The following is a 16,797-nucleotide window of genomic DNA, read 5'->3' on the forward strand; positions in this document are numbered from 1 at the left end:
CTGGAATACGGCTCTCGAGGACCAGAGTTCCCTACCCCTGCTCTAGTTCTTAATTTTGATCCTCTGTATCCATTTCCTTCTACCCCTCATCCTATCACTAACTCTCAACATAAGCCTTATTCTCCTAGCCCCAGGTCCTGGATCCTGTGTACTGTGTCAGGCACCTTCTCCTAACTCATCCCCCAGTACCAGAAATTGCAAGCCATTCTGTCCTCTCCTAACTCCAGCCTTTGCCTCGGCCCCCACCCTCAGCATCAAACTCTTCTTCTAACATTATGCCCCTTCTCTGTGTCAGTTTTGAGAATTTATATCTGCTGTCTTTATTTTGCACTGGTGAGGAAGAAATTATGTTTTTTCTATTTCTCTGGTGTTGTACTGCATGTAGAGTCTGGCACATTAGGGTTTTGTTTGTTTTAGGCAGTGGCGTAGTGAGGGTAGGTGGCGCTAAGGGCAGTGGCGCCCCTGCGCTCTCCCCCGCTCCTCCCACTCCTTCCCATCCCACATGCCATGGTCATGCCCTCCCTTCCTCCCATACCTCTTTTAAATCTTTGCCAGCGCAAGTAGCTTCTCCAGCCTGCTTCTGCCAGCGTTGGGTTTCCCTCTGACATCACTTCCTGGCCCCATGACCAGGAAGTTATTTCAGAGGGGAGACAAGCCAGCATGAGCAGCAGGCCAGAAAGGTTGCTCATGCTGGGGAAGATTTAAAAAGATTGGGGGGAAGGTAGGACATGAGCAAGGCATGGGGGGGGGGGGGGGTTCTGCCCCCTTACTATCCCAGTTCTTTTAGGGCTCCTTTTACTCAGCAGCGTCAGAGCATTTTACTGTGGGCTGGTTCAGTAAATGCTCCTATGCTCATTGCATTCCTATTTACCACACCAGCCCACGGTAAAATGCTCTTATGCCTCTTAATAAAACTCAGTGTTAGTTTGTGGTCCTGTATTTGCATAGGGGTTATCTGGGTTCTGCATGTGACCACGGCCAGGTGTTCTGGTAGGAATGAATGTTGAGAAGCATGCAGTGTACTTTTGTATACTTCAATTTTGTGGTTAACCATTATGTAGTTAATAAGATTATACCGTGAATATATATGAAAAAAATGAATGGAAAACGGCGTTACACTTAGAGCAGTGGTTCTTAACCTGGGTTCGACCGAACCCCAGGGGTTCGGTGAGTCAGTCTCGCGGGTTCGGCGGAGGTCAAAACACACCTCTGACTCATATAGCGCTTCGGTCACGTTCAATCATCTATCAGTTAAATCACAAATTTTGATCAGGAATTGATTGATGTATATAAGGCGTTAGTTACAGATTGATAGATCAAGAAACCGATACGCCCCGCTTGTCCATAATTGGCTGCAGGTGATCACGCAACATCGCTTGGCCTATCTGTGCTGCAGGGGATTTGATGCGCACAGTAGTCGAATTGTAACTGTTGTGATGGTACGTCGTGTGATACCTATCTTAATATTTTAATCCCTTACTAACTATGTCGAGCAAAATACGAAAGTGGTCGGAACGTGATGGGGAGTCAGCGTCCTAATTGCATTATTATTCGAAATATAGGAGAACTTTTTTGTTTTCAAAATTGATATTATTTTTTCCCTCACTGTATACCTATGTTTTGAATTTGTAAAAATCATATTTTATTTTTCCAATAAAGAAGGATTCGGTGAACACGCATATGAAACTGGTGGGATTCAGTACCTCCAACAAGATTAAGAACCACTGACTTAGAGTTAGATTAATTAACGCTTGTGATGGTGTCCCTACCTCAACCCAATTCACTAACCTATAGGCTTCGGGTGCATTTTGCCGCGGGAAAACCGCTACCGCGGCTTTGTACAGGAGGCTCTCAATTTGCTGAGCACGAGCTTTCTCGTTGGGCTCTTTTGGCTCGCGGTTCACAATTCACCCCCCCCCCCCCAACTAGTCCAGGTGGCTGCGCGCCCTTCGGTAGGTTCCTCCCCCGGCGCCGGCAAGGCAGGGCAGAGAGCTCCTCCCCGTGACGACGTGCGCACGTCACGCCAGGAAAGTTCGGAGCTGGCGCCGGGAACGCGCGCAGGAACTTTTTTTTTTTTTTTTTTAATAGGGAAAAGTTTTGTGGAAGTGTTTGTTTCGGCTTTCCGGCCGCTTCCCGCAGTGTGACGGGTCAAGACGGCTCCCGCTCGCCCCCTTGACGCGCTCCTCTTTTTTTTTTTTTTCCTCCTGGGAAAACGGAGCCGGTCGGGCTGCAAGAGAAAAGTTCCCGAGGGGGAAAACTTTCGGCGCCGGGCAGAACGGTCGGGCCAGAGTCTCCTTGGGGGGTGAAGAGGTGCCAGCGTCCGCCCAAGTTTCTCTCTCAAGCGCTGCGATGCTAGCCTGAGACTCGGCAGAGCCCGGTTCTGCCTTTCAGGGAAGGGGGGGGGGGCTCTTTTTTTTTTTTTAAACCACCGTACGGGCGCTGCTGTTGTCCGCGGGGTTCCGAGGGGGTGAGCCACCAGCGGCGGGCCGGAGCGAGCCTTCCTCCGCACCCTGCCCCCCCCCCCCCCCGTCGCCGCCATGGATCCCAGCCAGCAGCCGCCGGCCCCGCAGCCGTCCGCGGGCCACCAGATCGTGCACGTCCGCGGCGACTCGGAGACCGACCTGGAAGCGCTCTTCAACGCCGTCATGAACCCCAAGAACGCCAACGTGCCCCAGACCCTTCCCATGAGGATGAGGAAGCTGCCCGACTCCTTCTTCAAGCAGCCCGAGCCCAAGTCTCACTCCCGCCAGGTAACGGCAGCCGGGGGGGGGGGGGGGCGCGAAGTGTCCGCAGAGAGAAGGCTCCTGTGTACGCCCTAGTGGTTTCATAGCCTTAGTCATCCATCAGTGCCCCCGACGCGGACTGTGCACTTGGGAAACTTAATCAAGAGTCTTCAAATCCCTGTCCCCCCCCCCCGACCGCAGTACCCTTAGTCACTGCCTCCGACCCACTACATAAATTCATTCCCTGTCCCTTACTTTCCACCCATGAAATGACACTCGTTCTGCTAAATGTCTTCCTGTGACCCGTACACTTGCCCGCAGTCTCATCACGCATTTTGGGATTCACTGGGAGAAAAACAAGGAAGGCCAGGTCTCCCCCCCCCCCCAATGTTCTTTCTTAAGCACCTCAAAATAGGCAGGTGGAGCTGACTGTAAGAGACGTGCGTGCCCCCCCCCCCCCCGTATTGGAACATGTTCTTGTGTTCAGGGAGGGGTGATTTCTATTTCTTCCCCTCCCAAATCATTGTGAAATGTTGCAGATTTACATGTTTATGTGTGAGTGCAAAAAAAAAAGTTTTCTGTTAGCCGTGTGAGGTGGGGGGAGTAAGTGGGCTAGCTCAGTCCTCTGTACTTTTGGCTTTAAAGAAATCTGACTCTCTTCACCTTAGTCGTCTAAAAAAAAAAAAAAATCAGTGCATGTTACAGACCTTTCCTCCGCCCTCTTTACTTTCCCCCAACTGACGTCTCCCAAGAGTTGCAAACTGCAACTCTAGAAGGAGGGGGATGGGGACTACTGCGGGGGAGGATGGACTTTATCCAGCTGGGGAGAGGAGCTCAGCTCTTCTTTCCAAGTGTTGGAAGAAAACTTAATGTAATCAAAGTTGAAAAGTATATCTTGTACCTCTTTATTGTTTTCTTTTGTCTTGCAATAGCAGTTTCTGACCCGTATCTAGTATGTTCTCAGACTTCTAGCCATTTTTGCTTTTTACATGGTGTGTGCCAGGGCTTCATACCCACGAATTTGTGCTATTTTTAATCCTACCTGTGTTGTTTCAAGGAAATGATGACTTTTTTGATTCTTAAGTGAAGTAGCAGGATTAACAAAAATGAGAGTCAATAGTATATCTTGTGGTAGAAAAATTATTGTAATAATAGCTCAAAATTACTTGTACTTATTTTTTTTTAGATTGTATGAGCAATAATTTCTGGCACAGTTGGGATTGATGCAGAAAGGCTAATGATATAACACACGTTTTCTACCATGAGCTAAAAACGTGCCATGCAGAAAGCTAATGACATGCGAATTTTGTGCACAGAATTTGAGCAGTAATCAGGGGGGTCATATGGGTTGGGCATACATGTTGGATGTATGTTCACAAAGATTTCAGCAGTAAGCAGTTGCTTGTGCACTGGTATCTTTCATCTTTTTCAGACATGTGCCTATCTATATGTGGCAGCGGTTGGACACGCATATATAATTAGCCTTGCAAAAATTTCTAGCACGGATTTTTGCAAAGCTAATAGTTATGCATAGAACAGCTGCACATGTGTACTGGCACTTTCATTTTTATTTGAGCACGTACACATTTTCACTGTTATCCTCCTACATGTGTTCTAAAGATGCAGTTCTGGCTGAGTTAAAAATAGGTATTTACATTGGAAGAAGGGCATGAAATCCTCTCAAGCAAACCTATGCTAGCAAATTTCTCACCTTATGCATGTGTCACAAGCCAGTTTCCTTCTGTGCAATGCTGTGGAATAATTAAGCATATGTTTTAATGCAATATGCACCGTGTTTTCCATGAGTTAATAGCCATGCTCAACTCCTGTCTGCATTGCTTGGTTACTGACATGTCTTTACAACCTGTGGTAACAGCACAATTTCTGCTTTGGCCTCTGAGGGTGCACTGAAGGAGGTCTGGAAGGAGCAAAGGGTATGTTGCTTCTGCTTCTTTTAAGGTGTGTCTTGGGGGCACTTAAAGTTTGGGAGACAGTAACCTAGATAACAGGGATTCAATTTTCTTAAGTTTGGGGGAGAAAGGCCACTAGATGACCAGGCATTTGTTTTTTTTAGGGGGAGGGAGTAATGCAGCAAGTGACAGGTTGGAGGGGTGAGGGGTGGGGGTCTGATCAAGTGGATCAAGATGGGGGAGGGGCTGCTAGACAAGGTTTTGGCCAGTGGCTTTTTTTTCTCAAAAACTTGTCTCCATTCCTGGTAGTACGCGAGGCAATCACTGTTCATGCACTGATAGGTAAGGGGACATTTTAAACTGTACTATGGATTATGAGTGCAGTTTTAATGCAGCACTAATTTGAATGCTAATTGCTTACTGCATAGGGCAAAGCATTTTCTTCTTTTTAAATTTTGCAGAAGCTACATGCGGAGCTTGTTCTACCATGGAGCTCTCTGCATTGGCCTTTGAATATGGAGCTTGTCTTCTGGTTAACAAAGCATATCAGCTTGGGTCCTGAATTCTGGTAATTTCCCCCTGTAGAATTGGAAGTCAGTATGCATTTTTCAGCTCCATACGTTGTATAGGAGTAACAAAAATTTGGTTAGCTTGAAAGAGTATGTTCTGGAGTAGCAGCATGCAGACACTTTGCCATAGGTATAGAATGATAGGGAGCACTTGAAATGTAAGATGCCAGTGCCAAAGACTTATTATGAAGATGTATGGAAGAATATTTGATTATAGGCAACCAGGATTTTTATTTTTGAATTTGAAGGGGGTGTTTTCAGTATTTAAAAATGGATAAAATACTGTAGACAAATGCAGACCTGTTCAGTTCTAATTTGGGGGGCATTGATAGCAGATATTAACAAAGTTGTTAAAGTTTTTGTATTGTGCAGCAGAGCCATCACTGAGATATCTTGTGTACTTAACATTGGCAGAAAGTAAGCTTATTATGTAAAGAATCAACTTTTCAAAAAAAAACAAAAAAAAAAACCCCAACAAAAACATGCACTGCCATTGTATCATGCCTTAAGCTGTCACTAATGATACAAACACTGATGTATTGAATTTCACTGTTAAGGTGGAAATGGCCAACAAAAGGGTGCAAAGTGGCTTGGCTATTTTTTTTCCCAATGGAAACCCTGAACAGCATCTTGAACAACAAAGGAATATTTTTCAGCACAATCCAATACAATAACAAGTTCATCAGGATTTAAATTTTCTTTGACTGTTTTCAAGTAATGTGCTTGATGTTTCGAAATGTAATGGTGTATTGAAAGATCTGTAATCTTTTCAGCAAGCACAGCTATAAAATCTTCGACTGCAATTTGTTTCACATCTAGAGTTGCACGAACTGTTTGGATCCACTGTTTGAATTCAATCATTTCTTCATTGTATTCATTGAAAAGGTAGGCTTCAAGTGCACCTTTACCAGGACACTCGGTGGCGGGATAATCGCGCGCGAGACACCAGCGTGCAGACAATCCAGAGCTGACAATTCTGTGTGAGACAGAAGTGCGCCGCCGAAAAACTTATTTTTTAAGAGCTCCGACGGGGAGTGTGTGTGGGGAACCCCCCACTTTAATGCATAGTGTTCGTGCTGCCTTTGGGGGGGGGTTGGGGGGTGTAATCTCCCACATTATAGACAAAACAGAACTTTTCCTGAAAAAAATCGGAAACTTCCATTTTCTCTATAATGTGGGGGGACGGCAGCGCAAACACTATGCAATAAAGTGTGTGTGTGGGGGGTCCCCCCACCCCCTGTCGGAGCTCTTAAAAAATAAGTTTTTTGGCGGCGCGCTTCTGTCTTGTGCTGAATTGTCAGCGCGCTGGTGTCTTGCATGACACTGACTATGAACCGGACACTCATCACACCTGTGGAGCATACAATTTTTTGACTCCAAATTGCAAACTTTTTTTCCCATTAAATCCTTATAGTCATCCTTTACTATGCTGCTTGCAAGCATCAGCTTAACATTATGATGTGCAGAGCATGCACAAACTGAGTGCTTTCCAGATGAACTAACAGTGACAAGCCGTTTTGGTCTTAATTCACAGAAATTTGAGAAACTCAACTCTAGACCACTTTTATTGCGATATTCAACCAACATCTCTTTCAGATTGCTTAGCAGCAACCTCTTTTGCTTTTGAACTTTTCCCTCATCAACTCTGATTGAAAAATATAGTCCTTTTTTCCAGGACACAGCCTACTATACTCATCTTTATAAAAGTTGGTCACCTTTTTTGTCACTTCATCTGAAAGTGATTTGCCTTTCTTTTTACTTGGTATTGCTAGTATGCCACTTTCTATTTTAAGCTGTCTTGCTTGTCTAACCATTGTTGTTGAAATGCCGAATTCAGAAGATATTTTTTCAATAGACCAGCTCTTTGGAGCCAGTGTAAGGATTTGTAATTTTGTTGCACGACTTGAAGTCATGTTTAGTTTTTCTTTTAAGCAAAATAAGTTATGCATAATCTGAACTGCAGTTACAGACTGACTGCAGTTACAGCTGCAAGGTCTTTGCGAAACTTCATCAGGTTCAAACCCACCCACAGAGGCAATATGATGACCTGGGTTTGTGCTTGAGCAATTTTACATTTCACATAACCTCTGGAGTCGCGTTTACTTACTTTCTTCAGCTTTAAAGGAGACTCCCTAAGTGCCACCAAGCTAGTAATAACTTTTTCAATTTTTGTAATTGGTTCTTCATCAGATGATGGATCAGGTAATGAAGCTTGAGCAGTCATTCTGCTGTTTATCTCTTTTCGACAAGTTATGCACAACTTTTGACCAGGTGTAAACTGATTTTTTTTTTTTGTCAGTCTTTAATTGCTCTGCAACACTGTCACCGATAAGCTTCAGACTCTTTCTAACTTGACGATTAGGTTTCAAGAATGGATTGCAGCATGACCTTTGTAAAAAAATCAAATTGCGTTAAAAACTCTGCCTAATGATGGAGACAGATAGTTGGACTTTCATCTAAACTTTGAGATGTTCATTGCGTCAATTTCAGATGACTTGTGTGAAGGTCTTTTATGAGTTTTAAGGCCCTCTCTGCTCTGTAGGCTGTTAAATGGCATTGTGATTTGTTGATTTTGCCAATGGTACAAGCATCGATTGTATCAATAGTTTCTGGATCCATTGCTGCTTATCCAAATGTTCAGAAAATAGACTCACTTTTTCAGGCTCTGGAAATAAAACGTGTGAAAAGCAAAATTACATTACGAACATGCCTGGTATTCACAAGCAAATTTATTCATATCAGTAACAATGGTGTAACATGAACCACATAGTAACAAAAACAGCAAACAAAACAACTGCTTTTATTCATAAATTATTCTACAGATTTGATTCAGCACTGTAATAATTATGCAGTGTCATCACAATTAAGCCTTAAAACAAATAATAAGCAGCAAATTATGTATGATGCATTGTTCTTCCATAGTTCAGCCTGAATATAGGAAGAATTCTCCAAGGACAAATACCATTATTATTTTCAAATAGTTCAATTTACACTGCTTTGACTAACCAGAATTCAACTGCAAATTTCTTCTCTGTACAAAAAAAAACCACCCTCCTGAAAATTGGACATCTGGTAGAGAAAAAGTTGCTCTATCCCAATGTATCGCAAACTGTGTGCCGCCTGAGATTTCAGGTGTGCTGCAGTACACTGGGAAAGAGGAGAGGTGCCGGCGCCGAATGACTGCTTACAGAACATGCCTCTCTTTGCGAGAGGCATGTCCTGTAGACAATCTCCTGACGTGGTTGCTCCCGATACCCTTACAATGCCTCTGCTTATGCAGGTGGGCACCACAGCTGCTGGAGATGTGGCAGCTCTGAAGGATCAGAATCTGGGGAGGATCCTACTGTGCGCAGACTTTTCAAGCTTGCTGGTAGATTAGATTTCTGAATCTCTCCAGTGATTGAAGCTGCATGATTAGCCTTTCGCTGCAGAATGATCCCTCGTGAGTGACCAGAGGCTGCAATCTGCCTCTCTTCCCGATCATCCTGACATAGTTTGGATTCTTACAGAAATTTGGGAAGCCCCTGAGGGTCCCTTGAAATGTGCTCACTCCATGTCTAGGCTTTAACCCATGACACAAGCGCACATCTCCCCAGTGATGGGGGTGTGTGTGTGTGTGTGTTCCTGAAGGAGGTCCATGGCCGGCATGTGGATTTTATCCTTAAGCGCTTGTTTGGCTCAGCGGCTGCCGGCATAAAGGTCGCACTGGCCTCTTCCTTCATGGTCAGGGCATGCCATTTCCAAGCTTCGCCATGATCCTTACACTGTTGTGCTCCGGGACATGGATTTCCTGGTCTTGGGGGTGGACTATATGACTGATGCCCTGTATGAAACGTTGAAGGTTTTCTCTAAGCTATCTGCCTATTCCATCTCGGCTTGCTGAATGCTGTGGATCTGTCAGTGATCCGGTGATTCATCCTCTTAAGGTGACCTTGAGCCAGTTGCCTTTTAAGGGCCAACTTTTTGTTTGGCCGGGGGTTGGATGATCTTATGGCCAGTGTGCAGGATCGCAGACCTAAGTCATTGCCTGTGAATAGGTCCCGTTCCTCTAGGTGTCCATACTTGGAACCTCCAGCTTGGGACCTCCTCATCTGCCAGATCGCGGTTTGGCGGAATGATGCTGCACAGGAGGCTGGGAGGGGAGGAAAGATGCTGCACATGGGGGGAGAGAGGAAGAATTTGTGTGGAGGAGAAGAAGAAGGGAGAGATGAAACAAAGAGGTAGAAAGGGGTGGGGGGAGACATGCAAGGAGAAGAGAGGGAGAAATGTTGGACATAGTGTGGAGGGCAGGGAGAGAGGGTGTATGGGGAAAGAGAAAGAAATGTTGCACTTGATAATGTAGGGGAGGAAAGGAGAGATGCTGCATGGAGGGGAATAGATTTGACCCAGGGCACAAGGCAGGGAGAGAGAGAGGGTAGACAGTGGGAAAGAAACAAATGTTGTGATTACAATATGTCAGATTTGAAATGTGTATCCTGCAGAGCTGGTGTTAGACAGGGAGTGTGATCTAGGACAGTGGTCTCAAACACGTGGCCCGGGGGCCACATGCGGCCCGCCAGGTACTATTTTGAGGCCCTTGGTATGTGTATCATAATCACAAAAGTAAAATAAAAGTTTTTTGTTCATATATCTCTTTAACTATAAATTACAATATTATTATTAAGACTTAGCCAAAAGGAAAGATTTATAAACTATAAAGAGTTTTACCTCATGCAAAATTGTTATTTCTTTAATAAGACAGTAACTATTTTTCCTGAGGCCCTCCAAGTACCTACAAATCCAAAATGTGGCCCTGCAAAGGGTTGGAGTTTGAGACCACTGATCTAGGACCTAACAGAGAGGAAAAGTATTTTTTGTTTGTTTATTTATTATTTATTTTATTTCTAATATTTCTAGACCGCTTATAACTAAGCGGTTAATTGAAAAACATTCACAATAATTCATATACAATACATTTACAAAATGCATTCAAATTACATTGCAATTACATAGCAATCTCAGACCCTAAAAATAATTTTGAAAGCTCAAAGAATTTGCACATTAGCCATCACATCAACTAAAGTGCAATAATCACAGCTTAGAATTCTTAAAATAAATCTACCAGGTAGTTAAAAAAAAAAAAAAAAAAAAGCCGCCACACACATCTTTCTAAATTGTAAGCAGTCGGACCAGGTTCTCAGGATACCAGGGAGGGAATTTCAATATTTGACCTCTGTTACGGACATTGCCACTCTGGATTTAACATACCGGACAGTTTTCTCCATTTAAAAGGTTAATCTCAGTACCCTCAGACCTTAAATTCCTCTTTGGCTGATACACCTCCCACAAAAATTGAAAATTCAAAGTAACAAATCCATACAAACTGATATATCACTGACATTTTATAACAAACCCTTTGTGACACTGGAAGCCAGTGCAACTGTTTTAGCACAGGGGTAATATGTCCTGTGCGTGAGAATATACCATAGCGCCATCGTGGGGTTGGAGAGGGCAAAAGGAAGGTGGGGCGGGTTGGGTGTAAAGGCTACAAAATAAACCCACCAATGAAAACAAAAACTGTGGATACAGATGTGGGGCGGGTTGGGTGTAAAGGCTACAAAATAAACCCACCAATGAAAACAAAAACTGTGGATACAGATGTTCTGGAGATAATTTATTAAACACTGACATATAAAACCATGAAAATTCAATTTAAAAAAGTACAATGATAAAAAATACAGTGATAAAAATCCAACCGGACCGTACACGGTCCGTGTTTCGGTGAACACGCCTTCCTCAGGGGTCCATTGTTTTGCAAACTCACATATAAAGAATTGGACTGAAAACAGTCTATTGTCTTTAAACCTGTGAGCACAGTTTTTGTTTTCATTGGTGGATTGTTTTCACTGTGGATCATTGGGTCTCCCCATTTTTCTTTGTTGTACAAAATAAACCCACCAGGATATTTGAAAAAAAACCGCCCGATTGGGCGGAAATTGAAAAATTGATCCAGTAGTCTGAACTGAAAAACTTTTCCCTGAATTGGGCAGCACTAGTCCTGACACACTGGTTGAGAACAACTGCTTTATAGAATACTAGTTTAACCAGATGTTAATGCATCTGAGATATACTGTATGTAAATGGGAGCCCAGCCTATATCACACCGCTCTGTCTGCTCCCTTTGCAAATACCCACTAAGTTAAGAATAGTGCTTAGGAATATAGATGCGTAAATGTTGGTGTCTGGGTTATATAATTGTCCCCATAGGGTGTAGAAATCAAGTGAGTGATGCAAAATGGGGCTAATGATATCTATAAAGCAAGAAAGATATTTACTGTATGAGCGAGAGTGGGATTAAGACAGACAAACTATGCATTTGCCTAGGACACGTGTTTAGGAAGGCATATGTTAATTTAGAGGCTCTGAAGCCAAATTTTCACACTCGTGGTTTTAGATTTAGCTGATGCCTTTTTCAGTTGTTGCTCAAGGCGAGTTACATTCAGGTCTCAAATTTTTCAGGCAGAGGTTTCTGCTGCACTAGGACGTTTTTGGGTTATTTGGAAATATGTTTGGTGTCCCCTTCTTTTCCAGACAGTTTAGGTTCTTTATAATAGTGCTACTAACAAGAATCCAGACATGTACATATACGTTCTTGTGGCCTCATTGGTTGTTGCTTCTGATGAAAGTAAGTTTTAAGAAAACTAGATTACAAATCCATATTTTCTGGGATTAGATAAAGAATAAAAGCCATTTAGAATTGACACCATTTTAACCAAATAGTCTGGCTTTCTAGGACCATTAATTACTAACAGTGGTGCACTACAGAACAGAACATGTCTTTTCAGATGCTGGCATGATGCTTTAGAGTTTGATAGTGCAGAAATAATTTCTATATTTTAATGAAGTTACAAATTTGATTCCTAACAGGCTAGCACTGATGGAGGGTCAGCCGGAGTGTTGACTCCTCAGCATGTCCGAGCTCATTCTTCTCCAGCATCGCTGCAGTTGGGAGCACTTTCTCCAGGTTCGCTTGCTCCCCCAGGGGTGGTCTCTGGTCCAGGATCTTCACCATCAACTCAGCACCTGTGCCAGTCATCTCTTGAAATGCCAGATGAGATACCTCTTCCACCTGGCTGGGAGATGGCAAAGACACAGTCTGGACAGAGATACTTTCTGAAGTAAGTAACATCAAAAAGTAGTTTTTCAGAGATGTTTTAATGCTGTACTGGATTAATTTTATTTGCTGCAGTGACAAACAATATTATTTTATTTCTTTATTTATATACCATTTATAGTCTAAGTGGTTTACAGTGAGATACTTAAGCATTTCCTCTGTCCTGGTAGGCTCACACGCTTTCTAATGTACCTGGGGCAATGGGGGATTAAGTGACTTACCCAGGATCACAAGGAGCAGCATGGTCTAAAAATCCCATAAATATGAGAGGGACATTGCAGGATTGAAAAAAAACTGAGACGGGTAGTGAACTGAGGGTTGGTTTTTTATTTTATTTTATTTTATTTTAAAAGTTCATTTTTTAAGCATTTATCAAGATGTCCAAGGCACTCATATGCTGGTTCATAATAACATAGTAGATGACGGCAGATAAAGATCCGAATGGTCCATCCAGTCTGCCCAACCTGATTCAATTTAAATTTTTTAATTTTTTCTTCTTAACTATTTCTGGGCAAGAATCCAAAGCTTTACCCGGTACTGTGCTTGGGTTCCAACTGCCGAAATCTCTGTTAAGACTTACTCCAGCCCATCTACACCCTCCCAGCCATTGAAGCCCTCCCCAGCCCATCCTCCACCAAACGACCATATACAGACACAGACCGTGCAAGTCTGCCCAGTACTGGCCTTTGTTCAATATTTAATATTATTTTCTGATTCTAAATCCTCTGTTTTCATCCCACACTTCTTTGAACTCAGTCACAGTTTTACTCTCCACCACCTCTCTCGGGAGTGCATTCCAGGCATCCACTACCCTCTCCGTAAAGTAGAATTTCCTAACATTACCCCTGAATCTACCACCCCTCAACCTCAAATTATGTCCTCTGGTTTTACTATTTTCCTTTCTCTGGAAAAGATTTTGTTTTACGTTAATACCCTTCAAGTTTTTGAACGTCTGAATCATATCTCCCCTGTCTCTCCTTTCCTCTAGGGTATACATATTTCAGTCTCTCCTCATACGTCTTCTGGTGCAAGCCTCCTCTCATTTTCGTCGCCCTCCTCTGGACCGCCTCAAGTCTTCTTACATCCTTTGCCAGATATGGTCTCCAAAACTGAACACAATACTCCAAGTGGGGCCTTACCAATGACCTGTACAGGGGCATCAACATCTTCTTCCTTCTACTGACTACGCCTCTCTTTATACAACCCAGCATCCTTCTGGCAGCAGCCACTGCCTTGTCACACTGTTTTTTCGCCTTTAGATCTTCGGACACATCACCCTAAGGTCCCTCTCCCCGTCCGTGCATATCAGCTTCTCTCCTCCCAGCATATATGGTTCCTACCTATTATTAATCCTCAAATGCATTACTCTGCATTTCTTTGCATTGAATTTTAGTTGCCAGGCATTAGACCATTCCTCTAACTTTTGCAGATCCTTTTTCATATTTTCCACTCCCTCTTCACTCTGTTCTTAGAGGGACCATAACTGCTACACAGCTATACCAGTTGAGTTTAGACTTTTGGGGTTGGTGGAGGGAAAAGCAGGAGATAATTAGGTTTAATACTTTGTATGCTATTTAAAACTACTGGTAAGTGATGGGACAACATAGAAAGGTGAACTATCAATAAGCAGGGAAGAAAATAGTCATATCTGAGGTGCTAGAAGGATCTGAATTTTGATTGTTCTTTCATTCTGTCTCCTGAATAAATAAATGTTCTGTGCTGGACATACAATAAGAATTCTGTCTCAGAATATTTTAAGCCTTCCACTGAATAGGTTCAAGCCATTCTTGCTTTACCTGTTAAGAACAAGTGAGTTGTTTGAGCTAGTAAAAAACAAAACAAAACTCTTTAAGTATACCTGTGCAGTGGCAATTAATTGAGCCTGTTTACTCATTATTGTAAATGAAATGACCCAATACTTTGCATTTTGAGTGTCTTTAAAGGATTCCCTTCTTATGTCTTAGCAAATAATTTCATTTACTGCTCTAGTACACAGTTGTATGTAATTTTCCAACTGTATACAAATATATGGAAGTGAGGCGGTATTCAGCATGTCCAGCTGTATGCTTTAGTGTCTTGCTGAGCTCAGGTATGAGGTTGCTTGCGATTATCCTGATGCTGCTTCTTTGTCATTTTATATATCCTGGGGATAATACTGTTTCATAGTGTGAATATTCAGTTTAGACAGTGGTGGCATGCAAGAAAAAAAAATTGGCCGGTGTACTTTGATGTAACTTGCCTTTTACTATTCAGAAAAGTGCAAGCTAAATCTATATCCAAAAGCCTTTACTTATTCATATTTTCCTATGTTGAACACACCGTAGAGATGAGTGGTTTATATTAGCTTAAATTGGGAACATAAATGATAGCTGAATTAATTGACTTAAAATATAAACTATTCATTGTATGTTCTGGTACATCTTGTCGAACCCATTTGATGAATTCATCTTTACCATCACAACTGGGTTCATTTGTGCTCATTCTTGAATTTCATTACTGTTGTTGCTTTTATAGTTGCTCTTTTCAACTCCCAGCAATGAAATCTACTTCAAAAGCTCTCAGCACTCCTCCAGTTCAATGAAGTAGAACAAGTTCCTCTGCAGGAGAGGGGCCGAGGGTTCTACTCTGGTCTTTTTTTGGTATGTAAAAATACTCGGAGACCTCCGAGCTCTGAACAGATTCTTGGTGAAGGAGAAATTTTGCATTATCTCGCTGGGATCCCTATTGCCACTGTTAGAAAAGGATGACTGGCTTTGCTCTCTAGATCTCAGAGAAGCGTACACCCGTATTCCCATTCTACTTGCCCACAGGAAGAACCTCCACTTTCAAATAGGAACACGCCATTTCCAGTACAAGATGCTTCTATTTGGCCTGGCATCAGCACCCAGAGTTTTCACGAAATGCCTAGTAGTGGTAACAGTGTTGCTCAGCATGTACAGCTTTCATACTTGGATAACTGGTTGATTAAAACCTCCATACCTCTGCAGGCTCAGGAAACCAGGGATGCAACAATACACCTACTGGAACTTCTAGGGTTTGCAATCAACTACTAGAAATCACCTCTTTAACCTACACAGACTCTAGAATTCATTGTAGCACTCTTGAACATATTTCAAACTCGTGCATTCCTACCACAACAGAGACTCAACGCTTTGCCAGAAAGTATCTTCTTCTCACTACATTTCGGCATGACAAATGCTGCGAGTACTTGGCCATATGCAGTGTTCTCCCTAGGGCCTTTTAGCCAGGTGGTCCGCTCAGGTAATTTAGATGACTGCTGTGACCAGACAGGCTCAGCGCCTGTCAGCGTCCCAGCTAAATCAGAAGGTAAAGGAAAGGGTAAATCCAGGAAGGGAGTTTACAAGATCCGTCCTGACCCTGATGATGATAATTTCCCCAGCAACCACCAGGGGGAACCTGAGCTGGCTGAGAAGATACTAGGTAGTGAGTATCTGGGTCACCACCGGAGGAACCCAAGAGCTACCTTGTTCCCTGCTAACTCAGCTAGGTCAGGGCGTGTCCCTAGGATAGAAAAGCCAGAGGGGAACAAACAGGCTGAGGATCTCCCTGGGCCAAACAGGAGCGACCAAGCCACACCTATGGTACAGGAAGCTGGAGAAGCCCTGAATGAATCTTTGGCTGACATAGAGCTTCCGATGGAGATACAAGAATTCTTGCCTGAACAATTGGAGCCTTCTGTTGAAGCCATGGAGGTTGGTTTATCCACCAGCCACAAGCAGTAAACCACAAACAGTGAGTTTTGTTTTGTAACTGTTTGGTTTTGGGACTGTTTTGTTTGAGCTTTGCTATTTTATTTTTTCCTTTGTGAAGCTGGAAGTGTCTCTGGGGAGAGGTTTGCTGTCACTCAGGGAGGGAATTTTGAAAGCCTTTGAAAAAGCTTTTTTAGCAAACCTAAGACACTCTCCTAATCCTAGCAGAACTGCAAATTGCTGCTAGAAGCTTTATTTTGAGAAACTGTGAACTGTTTGAAAGTAACACATATGGTTGGGATTTGATTTGTGCACCTGTTTTGGAATACAGGCTGTGCTGGCTCTAAGGAGAGCCTTAGCTCAAACATTACTGGCTAAGTTTAAAGAAGAGAAAAAAGTTGGAACTTTTTCTGCTTTGTTTATTTGCCTTCTTTTGAGTTTTTGCTTTGTGCATTATTGGTGATATTCTGACATATTTTTGTTTACCAAGTAAAAGTGAAACATTTTCCATTTATACCTTCTTTGTGTTTATTTTTGGATTATTGTAAATTCCACTAGTGTGTCAGTCCGTTCCTGCAGGGTGACTCCAGGCCGGGTCACACGCTGTTGTGCTTACTTGCTGTTGCCACTAGAGATGCCGTTGAGTTCCGGTCCGGGACAGCGGCTGGGCTACACTGCCCAGCTATCATCCGCTGTAAATTCTGCTGCCGCCGGTGCTGCTCAACACAAAAA

The 16,797-nt window shown here is 43.0% G+C and overlaps 1 protein-coding gene across 10 annotated transcripts in view; it reads left to right on the forward strand.

Annotated features, from left to right (window-relative positions):
- Positions 1-664: 664 nt before the first annotated feature.
- YAP1 (Yes1 associated transcriptional regulator) overlaps positions 665-16,797 on the forward strand; it is a 245,165-nt gene continuing 229,032 nt past the window's right edge. For 4 of the 10 annotated variants that reach the window (XM_033949233.1, XM_033949234.1, XM_033949238.1 and 1 more), the window contains exons 1-2: positions 2,156-2,750; positions 12,109-12,359. In XM_033949233.1, coding sequence (XP_033805124.1) covers positions 2,538-2,750; positions 12,109-12,359 — 464 coding nt within the window. In that variant the 5' untranslated portion in view covers positions 2,156-2,537. Of the gene's footprint in view, positions 722-2,149; positions 2,751-12,108; positions 12,360-16,797 lie in introns of those variants that run through there. The other 6 variants (XM_033949231.1, XM_033949236.1, XM_033949230.1 and 3 more) reach the window with 4 other exon arrangements.

Source organism: Geotrypetes seraphini, chromosome 6, assembly GCF_902459505.1.
Source record: "Geotrypetes seraphini chromosome 6, aGeoSer1.1, whole genome shotgun sequence".
NCBI lineage: Eukaryota > Metazoa > Chordata > Amphibia > Gymnophiona > Dermophiidae > Geotrypetes > Geotrypetes seraphini.